A 25,828-nucleotide genomic window follows, 5' to 3' on the forward strand; every position below is an offset into this window, starting at 1 on the left:
CACTAATCCGGAGCTCAGTTCTGTTCAGTGATCTTTCTACAATCTGCACATGATTTCCATTCATCTGTTCATTGTTACCAGCGATATTGGTATAACACTCCGTGGGAAGTCCCAAAGTCTCGGTGCTGTATAGGTATGTGCATACCCTGATAAACCTGTAATCACATCCGTAATTTGGTGGGTAGCTACCTGCCCTTCCAATAGTTATAGGTTTATCTCTGAACCACGGATATCTTCATTGACTGTAGTAATCCATCACCGGCCACCGGTCTGATTTCATCATATTTATGTTGCTAAATTGCTTTCTTATCACACTTGAACGATTGTCTCTCCCATAAGTAGCCTATTCCACGTGATCGGGCTGATCTGCTTTTTCGTGTATTTGGGTTGATTGGGTTGATTTGGGTTGATGGGTGACTACACTGTGTTACATCATGTTGTTGAGCTATTTCTGCCGTAATTTACATTGGAGTATAGTGATTTAACTTTCTGGTTTATTGCAAAACAGGACACACGTTGGAAAGGAAATATTAGATTTAAAACTGTAATACATTGTATCATATACATATATAATGACAAAAAAGAAACAAATATTAACGTTTGACATGTCATGTCAACTTGACATGACATGTCATGACATCTGTGGGATTGAATAGCCTATTTGCATATATTACTCTCTCTTTGCACAAAACAGGTCCACCTATCAGTCCTGAGGTTCTAATTAGGTTAATTTTGAATATAATATCAGAACCATTTTTGTTAACAGATCATTCGATAGAAATTGGTTTATTTTTAATTTAATTCTTCCCTGAAAATTGAAGTGGTTGGAATTGTCCCTCTGTTTTTCTGTTATACCATGCCACAGCACAAGAGGGTGGTGTTAATGTTGAGGTGATTGAATGGTCAAAAATGTGTGTCTGTAAATGTTTTGCTCCTTTGGATTGCTTTGTTTTTATGCCCTCAATAAAATCGATGAATGGGGTGTATTCCCTCTTTCAACTTACAGAAAGGACGGAAACGATCCACCCTACTATGAAGCTAGTGTTGGGTGGCCATTTTGCGCAAAACCCACACCACTTTAGAGGGAAGGGTTTCCTTAATCTTTCTGCTTACAATCGTGGGGAATGGATGGATATTCAGACTGAGCTTTATGTCAGAGCTTCGGGTCGTTGCTGCTTCTTCTCTTATCAGACATCACGTGACCTCCGTCTGGCCTTGATTTAATAGAAATCCAGCAGATTGGTCTAGATGCAGTTGTTTTGGTCCAAGAGCAGCGCTGTTTCTTCAGATATGAAAATGTTGTCTACTTTCATGGAATTAATACATCCTCTTTACTGTTTATACACTTGCCAGAATGAGACAGAATGGGCTGCAAATCCCCTTTTATGGAAGAAAGCATACTGTTAATGAAGTTACAAATAAGAATGAGCCACTGGCGATAGGAATACTTATTATTTAATTGTTTTGTTACTGTGACTTTGATTAATTTCCAAAATAGGACTTGTCTGTAAACATATTCTAAACAAATTTTATTAAAATGGAGCACATCATACAGTAGCTTGCATTTATATGGCGCTTTTCTCACACTTAAAGTGCTTTACAATGATGAGGGGAATCTCTCTTCAGCCAACACCAATGTGTAGGCATTGCATGGCAGCCATTTTGTGCTAGAACACTCACCACACATGAGCTGAGGAGGGAGGGAGAGAATGATTTTTAGCCAATTAAACTGGGGAATGATTAGGTGGGAATTGGGAATTTAGCCAGGACAGTCTTTGTGATTAGTGTTGCGGGGGCTTCATGGGCCACAGCCAGTCAGTACCTCAGTTTAGCATTTCATCCAAAATACATCTCCTACAGCATAGTGTCCCCATCACTGCACTGGGGCTCCAGGTTTACTGTATTTGACTAGAGTCAAGATCACCCTCAATTGACCCACCAACGGCACTTCCAGCAGTAAATTTTCCCCTCAGGCTCTCCCACAAAAGTACTAACCAAGCCCACACCTGCTTAGCTTCAGCCATTCAGCAGTAGCAGGGCACATAGTGGTATGGCTGCTGGCACACATTGGTGTTTATATTAAAAATATATATCAAATCCAAGACTATTCAATATGATATATAATATTTTATTATAACACAAAACACTTATCCTGTTGAATCATTTTGACCATTTTCTATATAATTCTTGTGCTATAGCCTATTATCTTTCTGTAAGCATCTCTTTGAAACATGCACTTTTTAAATCTCTGTGTATACTCAATGATGTAGAAAATATCCCTTGTCAATAAAAATATGATCCTGTGATCATAATCCTGGAAAAAATAACAGGGTTACACTGTTTATGTGAATCTAAATCATGATTTGAAAAGCAATATTTCTGAAAGTGAGCACAAGGCACAACATTTTAGCCTATGTTTACCAGTAGATGGTGCTGCTGTTCTGAAAATTCAACTTCCCTAACATAAATTAATACATCTTCATAATTTATACAGAAATATTTCTGGGCTTGAGATTTCCTTTGAGAATTTTTGAGCAAGTATAATATTTTAATAAAAGTTAAAAGTTAAAAAACAACAAAAGCAATTTGATGTGAGGAGAGGATGAGAAATATGATTTGATTTTATCTTCCATAAATAAAGCAGCATCAGTTGGTTATACATCAATAAATAGCAGCCTCTTGTTAATAAGTGCTTGTTTAGAATTTCCCTAGATGAGTGAACTGTGTAAGTTTTCTTACTGAGAGATTAGGGAAAGCCAGAAATATGGTCTAATTTCTAAAACTAATCGCAGCATCCCATGACAATCGTAGTGGGCATCTAAGAGTCTGTAGCACTTTTATTTTCCAAATTGGTCACCAAGGGAACCCAGCACTCGAACCACGCCCTCAGTGGCCATTCTGTACATCCTCACTTTTTGGATTTTGGGAGCTTTGGTGACATCCAATTTGAAAAAACTTTCACATCATGTCACTGCTCATGAAACTGCAGGTGGACATGCTATGAGGAAAAAAAACCCAGCACCTTAGCATACTGTATCTACCTCCCACTCTCCTGCAAGGTTTCTGTGCTGTTCCTGGTCTGCATGACTGGGTGGGGTCACATCCTGCTTGACCTTCCTGGATGAGGTCATATCTTGGTTGATCTTTCTGAATGGGATCACAGTGCCTACAGGTCAATGGTGTCACTGCTAATGCTCAGAGCGTCGATCTGTCGACACACCCTGATGAACTCCTCCTGGACGGCCAGGTCCGTCTCGGCTTGCTGGTCCAAATTTTCCTGAGAGGTGGAGGCTAGGCCCAAGTAGCATCTGTGGAACTGCGTCCCCTGGTCTGAGCTGCTGGGGGCGTCTCGGCAGTGACCACACGCCTCACGGCTGGGACAAAGGACCACGGAGGAGCCGTCCAGGGAATGCCTACCCAGAGAGCTGGAGCTGCTGCTGCCCCTCCTGTGCTCCGCCCACTGGATGAGGCCCGCTTCCCCAGGGGTGGGGCCTGACAGGGAAGAGCCAATCAGGGGAGGCCCAGCCTCTATCGCCAAGCAGGAGGCGGTGCGGTACAGGGCCTGGTCACCTGAGCTCTCGGCGGCGGGTGGGGTCAGGCTAGTGGAGCCGCGGCGGGGGGCGTGACGGGGGGCGGGGCTAAAGAGGCTGTGAGGAAACAGGGCGGGGCTGAACAGGGCCTCGTCGATGCTGCGGCGCAGGTTGATGGGGGAGGGCGGTCGCAGGTCGCCCGTGGAGTCGCTGTCCAGCTGCAGGCTGGCGTAGGAGGAGCCTCTGGACCCGCCTATCACCTTGAGGGGCGTGTCCGTGTTCGAAACGGAGCGGGACAGAACCCCGCCTCCGTGGTACAGCAGGTCCAGCCCCTCCAGGCTGCTGAGGTTGGGGTCCACCAGGGCGTAGAGGGGCAGGAGCTCGGACCCCACCCCCTCACAGATCGCCAGCTTCTCGTGCTGGCGCAGCTCCCATTCGCTCGCCATGGGCGGGACCGCCTGTTTGGCGGACACATTGCCGCAGCAACCCCGGCAGCAGAAGTTTGTGGCCCAGCAGCGGCAGGGGCGGAGCGATCGGCGGAGAGGGGGCGTGGCGGCCGAGGCGAGGGTGATGCACACGCCCACCTCGCACAGACGGCAGCTCAGTTGGAATGCCCACCAGGGCCAGGGTTCCAGGGCGTGGGGCGGGGCGGTGGGCGGGGCCAGGGCCAGCGCATGGAGCATGGCGTAGAGCTGCAGCCCGGCGCACGCCAGCATGAAGAGCGCGGAGAATCCCGCCATTACCGCCGCTCGATCCCACCCCCTGCGGATGGGCAAGGTATTGCTCAGGTGGTAAACGTGCTTGGCGTCGGCCCGCGTGTAGCAGCAGAAGATGAGGTACGTCACGGACAGGAAGGCGATCAGCACCACAAACACTCCTTGGGATATGAGCAGGAGCCAGGGCCACTGGGGGAATGCCTGCAGTACCAGCAGGGAGCTGAAGGTGGTGCCAAAGTGCAACAGCAGCAGAACTGCCAGGGAGCAGGGCCGATGGCAGGGGGATCCGGGGAGTCTCACGCGGGAACGCAGGGACAGGAAGAGGAAGGCCGCGGCGAAGGCCCCTGTCAGGCAAGGGAAGGGCACCTGGTGGAGCAACAGGAAGTTTGCTGCCGGCAGCTTGTCCAGGTGGGCGTACGCATCATAGAAGAGCGAGAAGGCGCGGCTGGAACTGGCAGCCAGCAGGAACAGATGAGCCAGTGCCAGGTAGCTGCCTCCTGGGGGGCGGAGCAAGGGGAGGAGCAGCAGGTCGAGGGCAGAGAGCAGGGCCGCCACGACGAACAGCGAACCCACCCCGAACACGTGCACCTCCCAGGCCACGCCCCAGGTTGCCATGGCGTTGTTCCAGTCTGCGTGCAGTGGCACGAGCAGCAGAGGCGGGGCTGGGGGCGGAGCTGGGGGTGGGGAGGGGCCGTGTGATTGGTTGTAGGCGATGTCTTCAGAGAAGGCGGGGCTCCAGGTGCTGTTGGGTTTGCAGGCGCCACTGCTGTCGCCATTACAGCGAGGGACATGAGCAGAATCAGGGTCTCCTGGTTCTGATGGCCAAGCCTCGCCTGGGGCAACATCTGCAGAACAACAACAGCAAACATTCCCTTAAAAAGCATCAAATATTACCTTTAAAGTAAATATGATCATAACCAACGGCAAATATGACCATATCAAATGGTAAATATTACCTAGCAAACTGCAAATATAGTCTTGAAAAACTGCAAATATTACTATAAACAACAGCATATTTTATCATAGATTGTTGGTTCCCAGCCCTGGTTGAAGAAAGATCGTTCTCCTGGTTTCCCTTATTACTCAGCACTTATTTAGTCAATTAAAGTAGCTATTGAACAGTTAACTCGCTTCACCTGTTTTTTTTATTATTAAATAGCTTCCAAACGCAATCACCCAGGAGAACGCATTAGAGAGGCGGCACTGCCAGGAAGCCGTGTTAACGTAATGCACTCGCAGTTATCCACCGTTACTGCGGAAAAGCAAACTGGCCCAGGTCCAAGCCCAGTAAAAGCTAATGGACCCGTTAGGAAGTGCTACTGGCGTGGGTCAGATAAGTTCGCGCTGAGCTGCAGTGCTGACGTTCTCATCCGTGCCCGTTTTTAGAAAAGAAACTGCTTGCTACAACAATTCATTAGCCATGTGCAGTAATTATTCATATCTGTGATCACAGTATCCTAGACTGAGAAACTCTGAGAAGTGGCAAACTTTGGGTGCTGCACAGGGTACGGTCCACCATGCTATAACTTGGCGTATCTGCCAGTGTAATATAACGGTAAGATGTTGATAGCAGAGGGGTTTATTTTTTCCGCTGCAGCTTTAAAAGTGCTCTTGTAATTTTTCATCGTGGGACTATAGACGTTTAAATTTTAATCTTGAGCTTTACCAGAGCAACAAAATGTGCACTGGAGGTCCAATGCAAATGTGCTATTAGCACCGAATGTTCTTTTTTATTACTTAATTATGCAAGAGAACTCTACATCAGCACATATTTAAATATATCCAAAGTAAGGATTAAAAAATTACGATCACTTGGTCTCAGTTGACTCATTTTTATCGGAGCATAATACTGTATACAGTACTGTGTACATGTAGAAAATATTACTATTTGGACAGCCAAAATGTATTACCTATGAGAGCATGTCAAGCAGCCAATGCCTGTTGTCTGTGTCATTACTGGTAGCTGCTGGTGACGCGTCGGACCAGTGCAGGCATGGTTAAGATGTGCTGAATATACATGAAAATTTCCACATTGCATTAAAGTTGATTTATATTCAATATCTTTTGAGAACACATGTACTCGGAAAAAAGACAGTGTAATTTAGAATTTTTCTTATTTTCAACCTATCCTATGAAAAAACCAAAACCTACAATGCTTCTGCCTGACTCTCAAAACGATATTATATTTTCATCGGATATGTTGATCATAAGAAAAATATTAATATTATCTTATAATTTATCTTAAAAATACAAATACAGTGCTGGTTTCAGCTCCATGCCTCCTGAAACATGAATACATCTGTGTGTGTGTGTGTGTGTGTGTTTGTGTGTGTGCATGTATGTGCATGTAAAACGCCCTTAGTGACAGTACGAAGTTCTGACATTTGACACAGATGTTTAGAATAGCTGTGCGTGTAAGACTCATTGTGCCGGATTTATCCAGACAGGGTCAGGCCTGTGAAGACTGCAGTTATAATATAATAAGGCTGGTAATCTGAGCGCCATGTTACCGTCGTTTTCTGAAACAAAGCCTGCATTGATGTTCCTGCTGCATTTGAGTTATAAACACAAGAACACCGCCCCGTCCCACTGAGTATAGGCTATCACTTAGCCTCCTAAAGGTGATATTCTTATATCTTGCATTAAATAAACAAGCTGTATTATGATGCCATAGTGGACATAAGATCCTATTGTGGGTCCTGTTGGTTACTTGAGTTATCTAAGCTGTTTTTTTCTTTTTGGATCACCTGAGTGAGTTATTGGGCCCGTATTTTTGGTTACCTGAGTAACCAAACACATACACATACTGTTTATTCTATAACTGTAGGGCTATGTTAATAGCTTCCTTGCACGGGGAGCAATTTGTTTTCCAATGAAGAGATTAAATCTCTGAAAGAACCAGAGACAGAATGTCTGTCTCTTGTCTTCCTGTGTCTGTGCCGGCAAAATTCAATTAGTCTCCGAACGTACTGTCAACTAATAGACTGGAGCTGTACTGCTGTGGACAATCTGCAGATGAATCAATCTCTGTGCCATTAAAGATACTGTATCAAAGATACTGGAACAAAACCAGCAGACGTGTTGTTATCAGCCAGAATATATATATGCTGTGGCCACTATTGCTTAAGTGAAACAATTAAAATGGGCGTATTTCTGTGGTTACTGTTAATTAAGAAATAAAACACATGATCATATATAGGTATATTTCCTGTCCTTGATATTTAAGTAATTAAACACAGATTAGGGACAGGTTACATTCCTTTGCTCACTGTAAAGTAATTAACCATAGGTTAAGACTTAGGTATTTTTCTACAGTTACTGATAATTAGTAATCCCTTGCTGATAATAAATAGTCCCTCATGAAGCAGCTAAATGCAGATTCAATCTGTGTATATTTCTGTAAAGGATATGAATGTCAATATTTGGGACAAAACAGATAAAACAGATATTAAAATATTCTTAATTTTCATGACCTCTCTCCTGAGTTTTTTTCCATTATACCAGAGGGAAATAAGTCCTGATTAAAATATCTTTTCTCAGATACCCAGATACCCCCCCACTTCTGCTCCATATAACACTATTCAGTGGACCATCTGACTGTTTATTACACATGGGAACAGCTTGACGTATACTGTATCACTGTTGTATTAATGTTGTACACTGTAATAAGAATACTGTAAAATTTACTAACCGCTAACCGCAGTTAGCTTGTAAGTTATTGTTATACATTTTACAGTATGTTTACTCTCATAAAATTTTACAGGATTACTTTTTACACTGACTTGCTGGCAGCTACACAATTATTTAAAAGGATATTTTTTTACTTAGGCCTAATTATACCCATGCATTATCTCACCTGCTTATTCCTAGTCAGGGTTGCGGGGAGGCTGGAGCCTATCCCAGCATGCATTAGGCAAAAGGCAGGAATACGCCCTGGACAGGTCAACAATCCATTGCAGGGCACACACACATACCTACTGGCAATTTAGAGTCCCCAATATTTTTTATTATTGTGGGTGCATCCACCATTTTAAAGTAGGCAGTAATCACTGTGTCTTAGAAATCTACCTGGGCAGCTGTCTCCCTTACATGCAGTTCCTTCCGGTCCTGATGATTTCAGCTGAAATGGTCTTACCTAGCAGAGAAATAGCGCACACGCTTGTTGTAGCGGTAAAACCGCGCCAGCGTCGAACCAGTGCCTGGCACCATCAGTGCACCCATGATGCAGTGCTGTATCCTAGACATCACTGCTTCCTGCTATTCCATTTCTGCTGGGCCGTTGATGAAAGCTTTAACTGTGCCCAGTCAAACACATAACAAAGCGCTTTAATTTCCGCTTAATTGATTTTAAACGGCTGCATTGGCTGGAATACTAACAACTGGAATTTTAATCTAGTCCAAAGGGGCATGTGTGCAAGTTCTCATAATGCAAACTGGATAGAATAAACTCTTGGGTTACATTTTGCTCTGTTTTATTTTCTGTAAGTTGTGTCGTATGAACTGTCTGGGATATTGTGACTTTGACCTGCTGGAAAATCCAAGAATGCACAAGCACAGCGCACTTAGCTGTTAAAAATACATCAGTTATATGTTTAGAGAGTGAAAATTTCACAAATGCATTGAGTTCAAACGAGTTATTAATGTTAATGTAAACCTATTAACCTATTAACCTAAATCTAAATATACTTACCTAATTAGCCTAAAATGAAGGCTTACCTTTGGCTGCTGAAGACTTTACTATATTCTGTCAAAATTAATTATTTTTTTTATCTATTTATCTACCTAAACTAAATAAGAAAATAAAATAAGCTGATTGAATATAAGTGAATTTTAACATATAATTTGACATTGAGAAATAGAGAGAGAGAGAGAGAGAGAGAGATGGTAATTGTGTAAGAGACTGCAGCACACTCCCGCATGACTCTGTTCGCTTGTGGAATACTGATCCACGCTGCAGCACTGAACTCAATACTCAACGTGCCGGTTCTTTTGTAACGCACAAGAACAATAAAGTCTGTGACTCTGCACACTGTGACGGGCTCTATGATTGGTTACCTTTGCAAGCACACCCATGTTGGCGCACACACACACACACCCACACAAACACACACACACACACAGGATTTATGAGGCTTTATTGCCTCATAAATCTGAGACCGAATCATGTAAAATTAATGAATCACTGGTGAAAAAATCACATAACAGGAATGGAGCGGCTGGTTGGCTTACATCCTGGCGATTCGGCAGCAACCGCCAGCGTTTGGGTCGGTTTTTGTTCCTCCCCCTCCGGGGCCCCTCCGTCACCGGGCGCGGTCGCCTTCGCTTCCCCGTCCTCCGTAGAGCCGCCCCCGGCTTGGGGCATCCGCTTTCGCGTCCGCGCGCCCTTCCTCGTGGGTCTCCCTCCAGCCGGGCCTGCGGCGGGCCCCTGCCCCCCCGCCTGTGGATCTGGGGCCGCTGGTGCTGCAGACTCGGGAGGAAGAGGAAGGGCAGGTACCTTCCTCTCCGGGGTCCCTGTGGGAGGTGGAAAAGCCGCTAGGGTTCTGTTTGGTGTGGCGGCAGATGGCGCTAATTCTGGCGTAAGCCCCATTGGTGTCTGGGAAACAGTGCCCTCCCCTTTGAGGCTGTGAGTAGGCTGGGGCATGAGGTGAGGAACCTGCCCCTGGGCTGGGCTTAAATCTGCAAAATCACTGGTCGAATCTGTTGGTAGTTCTGTATCCCACAGCCAGGGGGCAGTGTCTCCACTTATGGAGGTGGATTCTTTGCCCAGGGAGAGTCTTGTACCCGGCTCAGGTAGCAGAGCTGTGCTTTTGGAGGTGGAGTCTGTTAAAAAGGGTGGGATGGCTGGCCTCAGGCTCTGTGTGTTTCCTGCGTGGGGCAGACCTTGCAGGTCAGAGGTCAAACTGACAGGAAGTGAGAGCGGAGAGGACCCTTCGGGCTCTGAGGGGACGTCTACGGAAACCCAGAAGGGCCAGAAGTCACTGGCGTCCGAGGACCGGCGTAGGACGCTGGGCTCTGCGGCGGGCCGTGTCCAGGGCGGGGTTCGTGCCGGCTGGCCTCCGGTCGGGGGCGTGGCCAGACAGGAGCTGAACTGCACCTGCCACAGGCCCAGCAGCAGCACCCAGCTGTGACCGCACATGCTGGCCTCATTAACACAGGGGTGCCCCTTCACGCTGTGTCTCCCATGTTTCCCGTTCTCCTGGGCCTCTGGGCTGCTTTTGGGAATCCCTGGTGAGGGAGGAGGGGGGTCATCTGGTAGCAGACACAGAGACAGAGCACACAGGCTATGTCTTAGTATTTTATTCCCAGCAGAGCTACAGTACAGAACCGTTACAGCACAGCTCAGTTCAGCTCAACACAGCTCAGCTATAGGCCAGCTACAGTACTGCTTCAGCTTCAACTGAACACAGCACAGCTATAGCACAGCTACAGTATAATACAGTTACAACACAGCTCAGTTCAGCTTAGCACACTTACAGCACAGCTCAGTTCAGCACAGCTACAGCACAGCTGCAGCTGAAGCTCAGCACAACACAACCCCCTCTCTTTAAATTCTGAGCCGATTTGTGCTTTCTGCTTTTCTTCATCAGGAAAAGTGATTACTGTCTGAAGCCATTTACTTCTTCAAATGTCTTGCTACTTTTTTTGCATTAAAGCAAAGTCATTTATTGTCTGGTGTTTAACTTTGCTAAATCGGTGTAGGTAAAAGTAGTGGTGCTCCATTTTGCCGACCTTTGAAGCACATTTGACTGCATGCGGAATCTAGAGACAGAACAGAATCAATTATTGACTTGGAGGAGATACATAATTCATAATAAACATTAAGCACTGCATGCTCAACTTTGGTAAGCCTGCACCGTACTCCTCGTTGGGTGTGTTAGTTAGTCTCATTTCAGGGACGACAGCAAATGTGACATTCTTTCCTGCAGATTACCGATTTGCCAGCCTGTCATGTGGAAACAGTGCCCTGAATGATGACACATGACCTACATATTACCCCGCTATTTGGGGAGATAGAGACACAGATTCTACAGAATTCCCAGACAGCCAACTCCTGAGTTCTGTCCTTTGGTTCTTAAGTACAGGAGTTTCTGTTGGTATATCACAGGGCAAAACACCCATCACCACAGTATTGTCCTTGGTGACACTCCTTAATGGCTTTTCAAAAGATTCATCAGAATGGATCGTTTTGTCCTCATTGCTTGGAGGCATAACTTTCAATGTTCTGAAGCTGGAGCTGAGAATCTGGTGACTCTACAGAATCTGCAGTGCTGAGGTGCTGCTGTGTTGTGGTGCGTAGCGGGTGGAGTGCAGCTTTTCTGATATATTTTTACTGCACTCCAATCGGTCTTTATATGTGTCTGTCCTGCCTGAAAGTAGAAATGTGTGATTTACAGAGCTGGGTTGCTCCAGATGAAGCAGGGAAAGACGGCTCTCTGCTTTATGAGGCAGTTTGGGTTTTCAGCAAAACTAGCTATGTTCAGGGACAATAAGAGCTGCTAACACAGGGAGATAAATGGGAGCACAAAGATGTCTTCCAAACCAAAGAATTCTGGGTAATGTTGTACATAGCACTGTGCTCAGGGGGAGATTCTCAATGCGAGAAGAGAGAAGTACACCTACACTCGCATACTCATGTATACGTACACACTCACACATGCCTGCACACACTTATATTCACACACTTGCACACACATACCTACACTACATATACTCACATTCCCACACTCATGAATACACGCACACACACACATGCTTTAAGCCAGTGCAGGACAACATGACTGTAGATATCAGCTGATAGATTTTTTTCCCAGCTGTGCCTAATTGAATGTCCTTACTGACTAATAACCAGGGGCATGTTCCCATTATCCCCCCCCCCCATTTTCATTGGCTGAAAATAATCATCTCCTGTGAGGCCAAGTCTCTCTGCTTAACATCAACCATGCAGTGCTCGTACTGGGTGCTTTTAACTGTTGGCTATGCCTTTTCGTTCCGAATTGGTTTCATTTGAGCAATCATGAAGCCATGCTGAATTGATTTGATATGTTTGGAGTCATGTAGCCATGTTGAATTGTCATTTGCTGTGTTTCTGTACATCCTGCTCAGAATAAGCTTGTTATCTGGAGCACAGTCTCCAGTGCAGGTGTTTTCTGTGGTGTCTCTCGGAGCAGTGTGTGCTGCTTCCTGTGGTCTCTCTGAGCAGTGTGTGCTGCTTCCTGTGGTCCCTCTTGAAACAGTGTGTGCTGCCTCCTATGGTCTCTCTGAGCAGTGTGTGCTGCTTCCTGTGGTCCCTCTTGAAGCAGTGTGTGCTGCTTCCTGTGGTCTCTCTGAGCAGTGTGTGCTGCTTCCTGTGGTCTATCTGAGCAGTGTGTGCTGCTTCCTGTGGTCTCTCTGAGCAGTGTGTGCTACTTCCTGTGGTCTATCTGAGCAGTGTGTGCTGCTTCCTGTGGTCTATCTGAGCAGTGTGTGCTGCTTCCTGTGGTCCCTCTTGAAGCAGTGTGTGCTGCTTCCTGTGGTCTATCTGACCAGTGTGCTCTACTTCCTGTCGTCTATCTGACCAGCGTGCACTACTTCTTGTGGTCTCTCTGAGGAGTGTGTGCAACTCTTAGAGTATATAATATGTAGAGACAGCGACACCAGTAGAAACCTATGGAGAGCACATCAGAACCACGAAGTACATTTTTTTCACTCAACAGACATGCTCAGTTGTGTCTTTGGTCACATGCCTAAATCACGTGTACAAGGAGGATAGTGCATACATAGGCTAAAATAAATAATCAATAAAAAAATTTATATCTTTGTCTGTGTGATAAGAAAACAATATTTTACCTCGGAAAAATAATAAGTGATTTTTCTTCCTCCATCCATAATGCATGGAATTAACATCAATATTTGAATGGAAGTACTTTATTTTTGCTGTCAAAAATGAATGGAACCCAATGGGGAAACTTGCTTTTTGAGCGAGAATCATAGGTATCAGCAGGGGGCAACATTACATCCGTTGCTGAGGTTGAGAACCGAAAGCTGGCCCCTCGGTGCAACTTCCTGTGGCCTCAGAGCAGTGCGCACCACTTCCTGCGGTCTATCTGAGCACAGTGTGCTGCTTCCTGTGGTTTCTGCTACACTCTGAATCTCTGTCAGCTTGAAAATGTATGCCAACAGCTTCTTAAGAAACAAGGCACTGAAAACAGGAATCAGACCCCCATTGGAAAACAGACTATGTTTACAGTGCTGACAGGGAGTCACAGGTTTTCATAAAGAGACAGTACTCAGTTGAAAAACATCCTACTGGATCAGCATTATGTAAACCATATGCTTTTTATAATACAGTGTTTAATAATACATTTTTATAAAATCATGTTTGGTATAGTTGGAAAGCCAGTTTCATGGGGAACAAATTTGTGTCTTTGGTAGTGTGGTACAGTGGGCACTGACTAAATATCTTGGTACCTATGAGTCAGCGCCCAGCCCAGGCTGTGCTACAAAGGTTAACCCTGTGTGATAGGCTTGCAGAGATAGCGCAAGCAGGATCATTGATGTACTGTTTTGCTCTGATTGTGACCTTCTTTGATGACCAGTGGGCGTTGTTGTTTGATCTTTGGGTGTATAAGCGGAAAAGTGGAATGGTTCGGGGAGACTCGTCAATACGACCTCCTGCCTGACATGCACGTATAGTCATTTCACCATTCACATTTTACAGTGCACATTGTGTATTGCTATTACCGAATACACGTTACAATAAATTGCGTCCACTTTAACCTGCCATTCCTCTTTGACTCTTACCACTCACCATAACTCAGGTTGCCAATTGTATCTTTGCAGGCTACACATGCCAGGGGCGCATTCGCATCTACCAAGATAGATAACATTCTGTATAGAGCCACAATACTGGTGGATCATTTGGTAAATGTTAAATGGTAAATGGACTGCATTTATATAGCACTTTTATCCAAAGCGCTTTACAATTGATGCCTTTTTGCAATCATTTGCAGTCTCCTTCTGTGTATAACTGTTAGCACAGAAGAAAGGTTAAAATGTTATTTTGGAGTCAGATAACTGAGCTGTCATTAAATTAATCCCATTCCAGTAGTACCCTGTAAGACTACATGTGTTCCTTCACCGCTCAGATACTTCTGCTGTTTGGTGTCTGAGGGGATTCTTACACCATGATGGCACTTGCAGACAAGCTTACTACACAAATGCACGCACTCACTCTACACACATGAACACTCTCACACACACTCTGCTCACATGGACACACCTACTGCCCTCATACACACCCAAACGCACTCATAAATGCACACATACTGCACACATACACACTTATACTGCTCTATACACACATTCTGCACTCATACACACACAAATACTGCACTCATGCACACTCATGCACACCAAAACTCACTCATACTGCACTTACACGCTCACATACTACATACATATAACACTCATATACACTTGTACTGTGCTCATACACTCATACTGCACACAAACACACACACACACACACTCATACTTCACTTATGTACACTGTATGCTGGTGCCCACCACAGGGTGGTCTTGGTATTTCTTCCATTCTATTCTCCTGCCTCCTGCTACTTCTACCCACCACCCTGGTCCACCATGATCCAGTTTGATGTAACTTGCTGTCCCTCTCCTGGGAACCCAGGGCATTTGTACATTTTCTCATTCATTCAGTCTGAATTACCCCAGCCCCCCCAGTCCCCCCCCCCAAAAAAAACAAAAAAAAAAACAAACAAACAAAAAAAAGATAATCTGGGCTCACCTCAGGAATCAGAAGGAAGGAGAGACAGCCTGCTGAGAATAGAGAAATCCTGAGATCCTTTCACTGAGCCACCACAGATATCCGACTGTGTGTGTGTGTGTGTGCGCGTGTGTGCATGCACGCATGCATGCGTGTGTGTGTGTGTGTGTGTGTCTGTGTGTGCTGTGTGTGAAATGGGTGTACATCTGTGCGTGTCTGAGTGAAATTGAGTTCCAGCTTCATGCATTCCCTCTGACTCTCTCTCTCTGTCTCCTCCTCTCATTCTGTCCCATTCCCTCATTCTTCCCTATCTCTCTGGCATCAGTCTCCTCCCCTCTCTCCCCCTCCCGCTCCTCTCTCCCTCTCTCCTGCCCCACAGTCCTCCGTTCTCATCTGTTTCTCTGCTGGTCACATACACAGTGCTTGTGGTCACAAATCAGTAAGTAAATTATTCCTTTGCAAAAGCCTATCAGTGCTCTGTGCAGGAGAAAAAAAAACCTGCCGTACATGCACACACTGACACACGCATACATGCACATACACACGCATACATGCATGCCTGCATGCACACATGCACACACATAAGCAGCAGAGGCAGAGTTAGTAGTTAGGAATATGAACAGGTGATGGAGTGCAAGCTTGTTGCCCTGACTGGTGAATTCTGTCTTTGTACTGTGATATATCAATATTATTCCTCTATAATGAAGTCCTGAGCGTCCTGAGTCTACCATGAAAAAATTTGATTCCTCTCTGACAGAGTTCTGGGTCTATATACTGTGATGTAACAATAGGGTTTTTGTTGCTGATGGCGCTCTGGGATTCTGTACTGTGATGTAACAATAGGATTTTTCCCTGATAGTGATCTGGGCCTTGGTTCATTGATGTAACAGTAGGATTACTCTCTGATGGAATTCTGGGTCTCTGTACGGTGATGTAACAATAAATCTCGATCTTGAAATCACAAAGCTCAGTTTAGTTTGAAAGTGAAAGAAAGTTTGAGTACGGGGTAATGTGAAAATTTTCTGGTGTTATGTTAGTGTGATGCTAGTGTTCACATTAACGGCTAATATGTAAATGCAACACACAAGTAACATCGTACCATTAACTGCGAAGATAATCTAATGCATCACACGGTAAAATCCTATGGGTTAATGTGACCTATGAATGTCTCCCCTAGTCCACTTTCAGAGACATCACTATTCTTTTTGGTCTTCAGTAAGTAACAAAACCAAAAAGGGGACATTGACACATTGGGGATATCGGACCCCATAATCTCACATCATCTCTAAACTTAAAAAAATTATATTGGAATGAATTTATTGTTGGTTTAAAACAGTGGTATTCAACCTGGTGTGGACTCATGGCCACTAAGACTAACAATTTTGTAGATAATGAACAATTCAGGCGGTGCAAATGATAATGAGCGAAACCTACATTATGTTAATAAGTTTAAGGAAAAAAGAGAAACAACTTAAGCACATGTGTTTGGCAGCCAAATTAGTTGCATTAAAATATTCATTAATCTAATGTTAATATGGGGCAGCAGCAGGGTCATGTGACTCATGATGCTGTGCATGCCCCGCCCTCTCTGACAAGAGAACAGCGAAGTAACTCTGCAGCTGACTGTTCCTGCGGGTGGGTCACATGGTGCCTCCAGTGGGAATGGGGGCCTTAATGGAAGTCAGCAGGGCTAGTTGGTGCAGAGAATTACCCGGGTGGGGGGTGGGGGGAGTCTGTACAGCAAAAAGCACCTGAGAATGCACTGCATCGTGTGAGGAAATATTGTAGTGCAATTTTTCTGTTTATGTAACTGTGAGTGTCCTGTGTGTGTGGGACTATGGGAGGTTATTTATATGAACCATAATCTAATGAGTCCGAATGAGATTTATGAAAACCTGTGGTGCAGTTGTGTGCCTTCATAAGAACATTTTGTTGATGTTCTCAATATCAGTAAACTTCTTGCTTTTCCCCTGTTGAAAGAAAATGTAGAACAAATACCTGGGGATGGCCCACTGTGCATTCTCCTTTTATGGAGTTATTCCTGCCTAATTAATGTGTTCCCATATCTTGTTATGTTTAATATAGGGTATGGGGTAGTGTGTTAGAAGTTACAGGTTAAGTGCTGTTGAGGTAACACATGTAAAATAATCACATGTGCATTCTATGTAAGTGTGGCTCCTTGAGTCTGGCCACAGAGAAAGTACAGTGCTCTAAATGCTGATAGATTGCCTTTTCTGTGATAGCAGATATTAGCAGAGGATGTCTCCCAAAGAAAAACACATGTTGATGTGGTTTATTGTTGCTGCGCAACAGGAAATGTAGAGTTGAAGGTTGGCATGATAGCAGGGCATTGTGCTTTATCCATCGGTCCACTGTGCAAGGGACCTAGAGATGACGAGGCATGCTGGGATGGGGAAACAAGCTGACGGAACACAAGCCATTTCACAGTATTCCGGAACTCGGAAGACAAGAGAATGGGTGATTGTCATGTAATAATACCTCTTTGTTTGATGACAACAATGCATTGTTTATTCCACTTTGTTGTAATACAGTATAGCGTATGCACATTCAAAACGTCATCACCAATGTTTTATGCCCCAACAAATATAATAAATGCACTTTGAACAGTTTTAAGGGAACTCTTGTTCATGCATTTTGGGGCTTTTTTTAAAGCTGTTTGACCATCATAAATTTAATGTCTAACAGAGTTTTGGGCATAGCTCTTTGGTGTCTGTATTGTATTTGTTCTTATGTTATTTTGTTGTTTTTATATACTGAACGAAGCTTTAAACCAAGATACAGTTTGTTTGCACAGTACTAGGCTTCTAATTCATTTTTATTGCCAGGGTAACAGAACTCAATACGTTTCAAAGAAAAGATTGTTTTCACAAAAGACATTAGTCTTCACTTAGTCAGCCTGCAATGCCAGTATCTATCAATTACCAGCTGTCATAAAGGGGTTCTAATATAGTGGGATGTATGTGTGTATGTGTGTGTGTGTGTGTTGGAATCATGGGGGAAGAGAAATGAACAGACCAACCTGCCCAACACAGCAGCGTTAATCTGCGAGGAGGAAACCTAACGCCACCATACAAAGGAGGTCTCGGAGGGACAAAGGACTAGATGGCGCGGGTAAATAAGTGACCTCAGCAGCGGTCCCGGACCAGGGGGTGTGGTTCCTCTGCCTGGATGCCTCCGAAAACCGTCCTGCTGAGGCAGGATCTACCAGCTTTACCCCATCTGCTCCGCTTCACAGCCCAGACCCACAAAGATCCCCCCTGTGCCTCTGTCAACAATGACCACACCGCCGGCCACAGACTCTATAGATGCACCAGATGCTCTACTCCACCCTCTCTGCTCCCATGCAGCAGACTCTGGTTAGTAACCAAAGTTTCTGGTGCTGTGCTACAGCACAGAAGATCAGCTGCCGTGGTGAATTTCCAACTGGAAATGTCCAATGGCAGGGAGAGAGGGAAGCCTGTCAGCGCACAATCTGTGGTGGAATCTAAAGCCACGTTTCTCAAAACCTCTGGCCTGCCAATAGCCAACAGCTGAGTGACCTGGAGCTGAAACCCAGACAAAACCTCTGTGATCCCCGGGGGTCATTTTTAAATAATTTACCCCAATCAACTGTTTCTACACCAAAAGTAATTGTGTAGGCTTGTGGAACGTGTAAATGAATGGTGAGAAACCAGAAGCTATCACAACTGCCACATGACAGTGTTCAGTTAGATCATATATATATATATATATATATATATATATATATATACAGTATATGGCTGTACAGTGGTAAATTAGGCAGATACATTTACGTACCTTTAAAGTCAGTCACAGTTTGATGACAATTCATGAGATTATGATTTGTGATAAAATTGATGATATATTTTGACGATATAATAGCCTTTTGATAGTGTCTGTCGGTTTGTCCAACTTGTCCAAACAAAAAAGGACTTAACAGTAATATTATTACTGAAATACTGCAGCCAAAAAAACAAACAAACAAAAAAAAAATCAACAACAAGCAACTTCTAAGTAGTTTCAGAAAAAAAAATTGTCTACTGACGTAACTCTCAGGAGATATTGTCGCCTTATATCTTTAAATAGTACCTGAGCCTGGAAGTGCATTTGACCAGTGTGCTAAAGTTGTCAAATCCCTTGCCGCTGCCAAGGGGAATGATGGAATGTCGTCTAATGCAATATGAACTGTGTGAAAAGCACATGATTGCCATTGGACAGGACACACAAGAATCATATTCACGTTAATTGCGTCACCGCTGGATTCTGAAACATGAGGTGGAAACCCAAAGCCTGAATTGTTATGCAAAATTGCTAGTTATTATTTGAATATCCAGTGCCGTTAATGTGTGCAACGTCATTATTGATGAGAAGTACAGTAAGTGACGACAATCTTGCCATTACTAGTTCTTTTCCAGGACCCTAACCCAAAAATGCGATCACTGGGTCTGTTCCAGGACCTTTGACGGGTGAGGGCTGACTCCTTTGAGGGGTATATCGTACTGAAAATTCCTGCTTAAACCAGCCTGACTAGCTAAAAATTAAAACATGTACAACTATGAATAATTTGTTCAAATAGCCGATATCATACGAAGCCCATATAAATCGAGTTTAACACAGATACTGAACTCCTCGGCTGCCCCTCCCATAGAGCCTACGTGTCTATGGCCCCACCTACTGGCTCTTCAAGTAACTGCTTTAAAAGATTCACCGTAATTACGCAACGGCATAGCATATAACCCATTTAACCCCCATTTAAATTGCCGAAGTCTCTACCAATCTTTTTCCATCTGTGAATATTTTTTGGATGACTAAATGCTTATGTAAGAAATCGCTGGGAAAAATCTGGGCATTAATGGGTTAATACTGATTATTTACAAAGATGAAACACTTCAAAACGAATATCCACTAATTTATTAAAGTGTATTCTGGACTACGGCAGTTTCACTCCAGAGGGACACATGCCCATAATAACGGTGCTTGTATGGAGCTCCGCATCTTTGTTTGACTGTGGCAGCTACGCTCCAGTTCCGGGGTATATTTGCATTTTTGCGGAATGGGCCTGTGAGGGGAGCAACCGGAGTGGAACAACCAGAGTGGAACAGGTAATACTGGCTGCTTTCTTGAAGAAACCTAGCTGGATATAGAGTTTACATGTTGCTAGCGGCTTTAAAGTTGATCTAGGACAACGTTCGAATGCATGCCTTTAGCTAACCCTTTGAATGAGAAAGATAATAGGAACTGGAGTTTAAGCTGCTTGTGACTTGACTACTGTACCATTAGTGTAAAGCTGACTGAACGTATGTCTGTGGCTAACTATAAACACGCAGTCTAGGCTACTTCTAAAACTCTGTTCTCGTTTAGACTCGGGCAGCCGTCGGATATGTTGACACATTCCTTAAAGAAGGTAGGCTGTGAATCCTATTTTTAAAAAAATCTAAACTGTTCATTTATCGAGTGTGCGGTTGTCATACAATACAGCTACAATTCTGGATGCACACATTGTCGATGGATAACGTTTTCGAGAATTTGCGTTAATTTAGGCCTCCTCATTCATAATATCTCAACGTTTGCTTGAAACTTGTTTTCCTGTACAAATTCGCTATGCATAGAGAGAAGCAATCCAGCTGCAACATTTTACACAAGTCATTCGAATGAAAACGTTGGTACCAAACAACACGTGGACCGTGCAATAGCCTACGTCTGGTTCGGTGTTAATAACCACAAGATCATATATTTTACCGTGGAACTTTTGAATGGCTGGGCATCAAATTTGTTGAACAGTTGGTATCTGTTGGGGTTTACAGATGAATACTGTTAAGAGTACAATACTGGAGATCTTTTAACTTCACCAAATCTCAATGTCACGGTCACGGCCAACACTTGAATCACATAGGCTAATAGGTGTGACCCAGTGTAAAGATACATAATATGAATATGATTATACTGTCGAGGGTTTTAATAAATCAGCATCAAAGTTGATAGTATTGCAGTTTCAGGTGAACGCTGTTAAGGGTATCATGTCTGAGATCTTGAACTTCACAAAATCTGAATGCCCCTTACGGCCAACTCTTGAATGGCATAATAAACGTGACCTTGTGGAAGGAAACATAATATGATTTCACTGTGGAGTTTCAGAATTGAGCATCAAAATGGATACCTTTTGCAGTTCACATGCAAAAACTGTTAAGGACACTGCAGTGGAGATGATATAACCCCACCAAATTAAACAGTCTGTCCAGACTACCTCTTGAATCCGATAATAGACATGTCCTTGTGTAATAAAACAAATAACAAATACTAAATACAAAATGATCTTACTGTGGACATTTTTAATAACAGAGCATCATATTTGGTACCTAGTGCAGTTTACAGGTGAAAACTGTGTGTGGAGATAATATACGGTCACCACTGAATCTGAAAGTTTGTGCAAACCAATACTTGAATCACATCATACGTCTTATTGTATGGAAACCTGTCATGACATTATATTATGGTGGACCTTTATAATAAATGAGTGTCAATGCTGGTACCTATTGCAGGTTACAGATGAAAACTGCTAAGGGTACCACAAAGTCAAGAAGTATTTTCAAAACAACACTTCAATCATAGTGCCTGTTTTGAATACATTGTGTATTAGTGTAATGAAACTCAAAATGAAAAAAAAAATTTATTCTCTGAAATATTAAATAGGTTACAGGAAAGGTGGTGATCTTTGCTTTACCTTGGTTTACTCCTATCTACCTTATTGATTATAATATTAAATGGCCCGTTCTAACTATTTTATGGGGCTGTTAGCCACTTCAAAGCGAGAGCATGCCCTGCTTAAATGTTTACCTTCTCTTCACAGGTCTGGCTGGTTTATAACATTCGGACCTTGGGCACGGCCATCTCCATGGCGGCCAGGCCCGTGACGGCGAGCGGGGTCACCGCTCACAAAATAAGCAAGAAGGTGACGTTCTACGCGAACGAGTCCGCCGCCGCCCACGGGCCTCCGCAGGTGGGCGGAGTCAGGCCGCTGCTGGTGCTCTTTCCCTGGCTGGGGTCCCGCCCCAAAGCCCTGAGCAAGTACTGCGAGATCTACTTCCGGGTGGGCTTCGACGTGCTGATAGTGGAGAGCGAGCTCAGCCAGTTCTTGTGGCCCCGCTGGGGGCTGGAGTACGGGGCCAACATTCTGGACCTGCTGCAGGACGACAGGTTCATCTCCCGCCCCCTGCTGGTGCACGCCTTCTCCATTGGTGGGTATCTGTTTGCCCAGATGCTAACGCACATAGCACAGGACCCCCAGCGCTACCGGGGCGTGACGGAGCGGGTCCAAGGTCAGGTATACGATAGCCTGGTGGACGGATCGCTGGAACGCATCGCTGTCGGTAAGTTTTCCTGGAATCCCTCCCCCTCCCCCACCCAGCTGTCTGTGTGCAGCTGTCTTTAAAAAAACAGTACATGTCTGCTGAAATAAGTCGGTCCAGAGTTCTGCTGCTTGGAGTTTATTTTCAATGAGAGTGGTTTGCCACACAATCAGTCCAGCCATGCATTTTCTCTTATTATGCGTAGAAGTGTTGTTAAGACACGTGCACTCTTCTTATCCAGCAATACACGTGGTGTGCGTTAGTGTAGTGTAGTGTTTAGTGAACTGGACTTTAATATTCTCTGGTGGGAAGCTGCTGTTGTATTGGTGATAACCTGAGCTGATAACAGCATTCTCTAAATGCCTGAATGTTCAGGTCACTTCCTCCACAGTGTAAACATGAACCTAGAGCATGAATACTGCTGGCTGGGCACCAGCTTTGCTCTCTGACTAAACCTGCATGTTGCGCTTATGCAAGTAGTGCTGGGTAAGAATGTAAATGTGTAAATGTGTGATTGTAAATACACAGATGATGGGCAGTGAGTTTGGGGGGGTGGATGTGAGGCCTTAGAACCTATGCCTTCTTTTGTTTAGGGCTCGGGAAGAGCATGTTCCCCAACTTTGAAGGCCTGGTGAGGTGGCTAAGCCTGCTCTACTTTCGAGCGTTGAAGAAACAGACCCTCGAGCAATTAAACAGCGCCGTGGTGGAGTTCTGGAACAACCCCATCACGGCGCCCTCGCTCTTCTTCTACTCCGAGGACGACCCTCTGTGCGACCCCAGGAAGCTGGAGGAACTGATGGAGCTGTGGAGTAAGCGCGGGACGCCCGTGCAGTGCAGGAAGTGGGCACGGTCCATACACGCCGGTCACCTGCGCCAGCACCCGCAGGAGTACCTGACCACCCTGGAACACTTCCTGTGCACCCACAACCTCATCCCCCTCAAAGCCAAAATGTGAAAATGCCACTCACCCACTAAATCAGAACAATAATAATGGTTTACATTTGTCTCTTCACCGTGTGTCCACGACTGGAAGATAAAGGTCTTTTCATCACTTAGGATTGGGTTAGACAATAAAAATGACCATTCATACTTACTATTTTGGAAGCAGTTACAGTTGAGGCCAAAAGTTTAAATGCACCTAGGCTTAAGATATTCAAACTCAGTTTTTCACAGCTCTGCACATTTCACGTTACCATACCCTAATTGACTTGCCAAAAGAAATGTATCTACCTTGTTCACATCAGAGATAATGTTAAAACAATCGATTAGAGACTAGATTTTTATTTCATAATTCCCTATATCAGAATTCCAGTGGGTCAAAAGTTTACATACACCAAGTCGACTGTCTCTTTAAACAGTCTGGAAGATTCCAGAATTTGATATGATGACATTTTAGAAGCTTCTGATCGGCCAATTGTCATAATTATGAGTTAATTGTGAGTTAACTGGCACCTGTGGCTGCATTTAAGGGCCTACCTTTAGAGTCACTGCCTTTTTGCCCTTCATACCATGGGAAAATCCAAGCAACTTAGCCAAGAAAAGAATTTAGGATAAAATTGTGGACCTCCACAAGTCTGGTTCCTCCTTAGGAGCAATTTCCAAACAACTGAAGGTACCAGGAGCATCTGTACATACAATTGTATGCAAATATAAAAACCTTGGAGCCACACAGACACTTCATCGTTCAGGAAAGAGGCACAAATTAACTCCCAGGGCTGAGTGAACTTTGTTTCGAAAGGTTCAACTGAAGCCCAAGACAACTACAAATGAACTGGTGAAGGGGTTGGTTGGAGGCATCGGGTATCATAGTATCTACATCCAGCATTCAGAGAATCCTGCATCTCCTTGGCCTGAAAGGCTGTCGTGCAAGGAAGAAGCCCCTACTCCATGACCAGCATAAAAAAGCCAGAATTAAGTTTGCAGGTGATCACCAGGACAAAGACCTAGCCTTTTGGAGGAGTGTTCTCTGCTTGGATGAAGCAAAAATTGAACTGTTTGGCCATAATGATCAGTGCTATGTATGGAGGAAAACGGGTGGGCAATTCAAAGGCAACGCCACCAAATACTAACAAAGTGTATGTAAACTTTTGACCCACTGACAATTTCATATAGTACATAAAATCTGAAATAAATCTCTCTCTTAGCTGTTATTTTTAAATGACCTCATATGAAAGTAAAGTAGATACCCTAATTGACTTAACACAGGAAATGTATTGTGACATGCATCTGACTAGCAAGCGTAAATGCACGAGTGGTTATTTTCTGGATACAGTCTAGATACAAGTTGCATGAAATGACCAGGTGTAAATGGGGCCTTGGAGAGCTTTACCAGTGAAATATATTATTTTGCATTACATTTGTTTTAACTGGCACTCAAATGTAAAGTGTCTGCAAGAGGACACAAGTACATCCGCCTGAGTAACAGAATGAAATAACTCACTCATTTGGTTTTACCTCTTGGTTAGTAAAGTGTTTTATTGAAAATACTCAGGGATCTGCAAGAGTGTTTTCTAATTTTACCTCCATCGAACGAGCTGCAGTCTTTCAACCGATATGTTTGACCCAGGTCCCCCGTCGTCCTCATACATTGTTTACAATACAGGCTGTTCTCACTGATTTCTGGGAACTTCCATGTTTTTGGTTTGTTACGCACAACTGAAACACTATTTCACACTGTCTTAGTTCTGCATATATGCTTGTTATGAAGGTGCCGGAATTCCAGACAGGTGTTTGAAATTGTGTGTACTTTTTCTTTTAAACTACAGAAAAAATGTTTTCGATATTTTAGCCATAACAGTAGTTCATAGTGTCTCAGCGACTGAAATACTGCCTCATTATTTTGTGTAATGTTCTGCCGTGTTTCTACTGATTGGACCAAGGTCAGGGTCAGTGTATCTGAATGACTTCAGTGTTATCTTTAGCTGTTTTATAAAAAGGCAAGGCTGAACCATTCATACAGTCTGTTTGCTACACTACGTGTGAGCTTTCTGCAGTTCCAATGCAACAGCCTTTATGTTTGGAGCATTTGGTGGGATAGATATAATTGCTGATTCACTGTTTTGTGTGTGTTCTAGTTCATGAATATTAAATAACAGTTCTTACTTTCAAAGTAAATATTTATGGTATATGCTTTATAATATTTCTGCAAAGATCTCTGTCAAATCGAAAACAATCCATATAGTACTGTTTAGATGTGAGTCAAATGTATTTATAAAACAGACGCATAAGCAAATATTCCAAGTTTTTGAACTAATTTCATAAACGTAAGTTGTGAAATGGTGCTACATGTTTTTTTTTTCACGTTCATCTCATTAAACGATGATTTGTAAGCGAATGACCTGAGGTTCCCCTGGGAAAAAATAAAGCTATTCCATTCTAACTGCCAATATTTTGTATTGTTTGATTATTTAAGTTTAGCTTCAAGAAACAACCCGGAACGAAAGAACGTTAGTA

At 44.0% G+C, this 25,828-nt stretch overlaps 2 protein-coding genes across 5 annotated transcripts; one reads left to right on the plus strand and one right to left on the minus strand.

Annotated features, from left to right (window-relative positions):
* The first annotated feature begins 16 nt into the window (after window positions 1-16).
* Window positions 17-25,761, plus strand: LOC135259800 (uncharacterized). Of its 3 annotated transcripts, none has more exons than XM_064344551.1 (4): window positions 25-133; window positions 20,391-20,433; window positions 21,877-22,396; window positions 22,969-25,761. In XM_064344551.1, the coding sequence occupies exons 2-4, from the start codon at window positions 20,410-20,412 to the stop codon at window positions 23,328-23,330; spliced, it is 906 nt and encodes a 301-aa protein (XP_064200621.1). In that variant the 5' UTR covers window positions 25-133; window positions 20,391-20,409; the 3' UTR covers window positions 23,331-25,761. The 3 variants fall into 3 exon arrangements, with proteins under 3 accessions (XP_064200622.1, XP_064200621.1, XP_064200620.1); XM_064344550.1 differs by lacking the exon at window positions 25-133 and adding an exon at window positions 19,715-20,131; XM_064344552.1 differs by lacking the exon at window positions 20,391-20,433 and having other exon boundaries at window positions 17-133.
* LOC135259796 (proline-rich transmembrane protein 4-like) lies at window positions 1,515-15,399 on the minus strand. 2 transcript variants are annotated; one of them, XM_064344541.1, is made up of 3 exons: window positions 15,030-15,399; window positions 9,476-10,471; window positions 1,515-5,091 (listed from the first exon to the last, which is right to left on the minus strand). In XM_064344541.1, exons 2-3 carry the CDS (start codon window positions 10,380-10,382, stop codon window positions 3,167-3,169), a joined length of 2,832 nt encoding a protein of 943 aa, XP_064200611.1. In that variant the 5' UTR covers window positions 10,383-10,471; window positions 15,030-15,399; the 3' UTR covers window positions 1,515-3,166. The 2 variants fall into 2 exon arrangements, with proteins under 2 accessions (XP_064200611.1, XP_064200610.1); XM_064344540.1 differs by having other exon boundaries at window positions 9,476-10,495.
* Window positions 25,762-25,828: the final 67 nt, after the last annotated feature.

Source organism: Anguilla rostrata, chromosome 7 (genome assembly GCF_018555375.3).
Source record: "Anguilla rostrata isolate EN2019 chromosome 7, ASM1855537v3, whole genome shotgun sequence".
Classification (NCBI taxonomy): domain Eukaryota; kingdom Metazoa; phylum Chordata; class Actinopteri; order Anguilliformes; family Anguillidae; genus Anguilla; species Anguilla rostrata.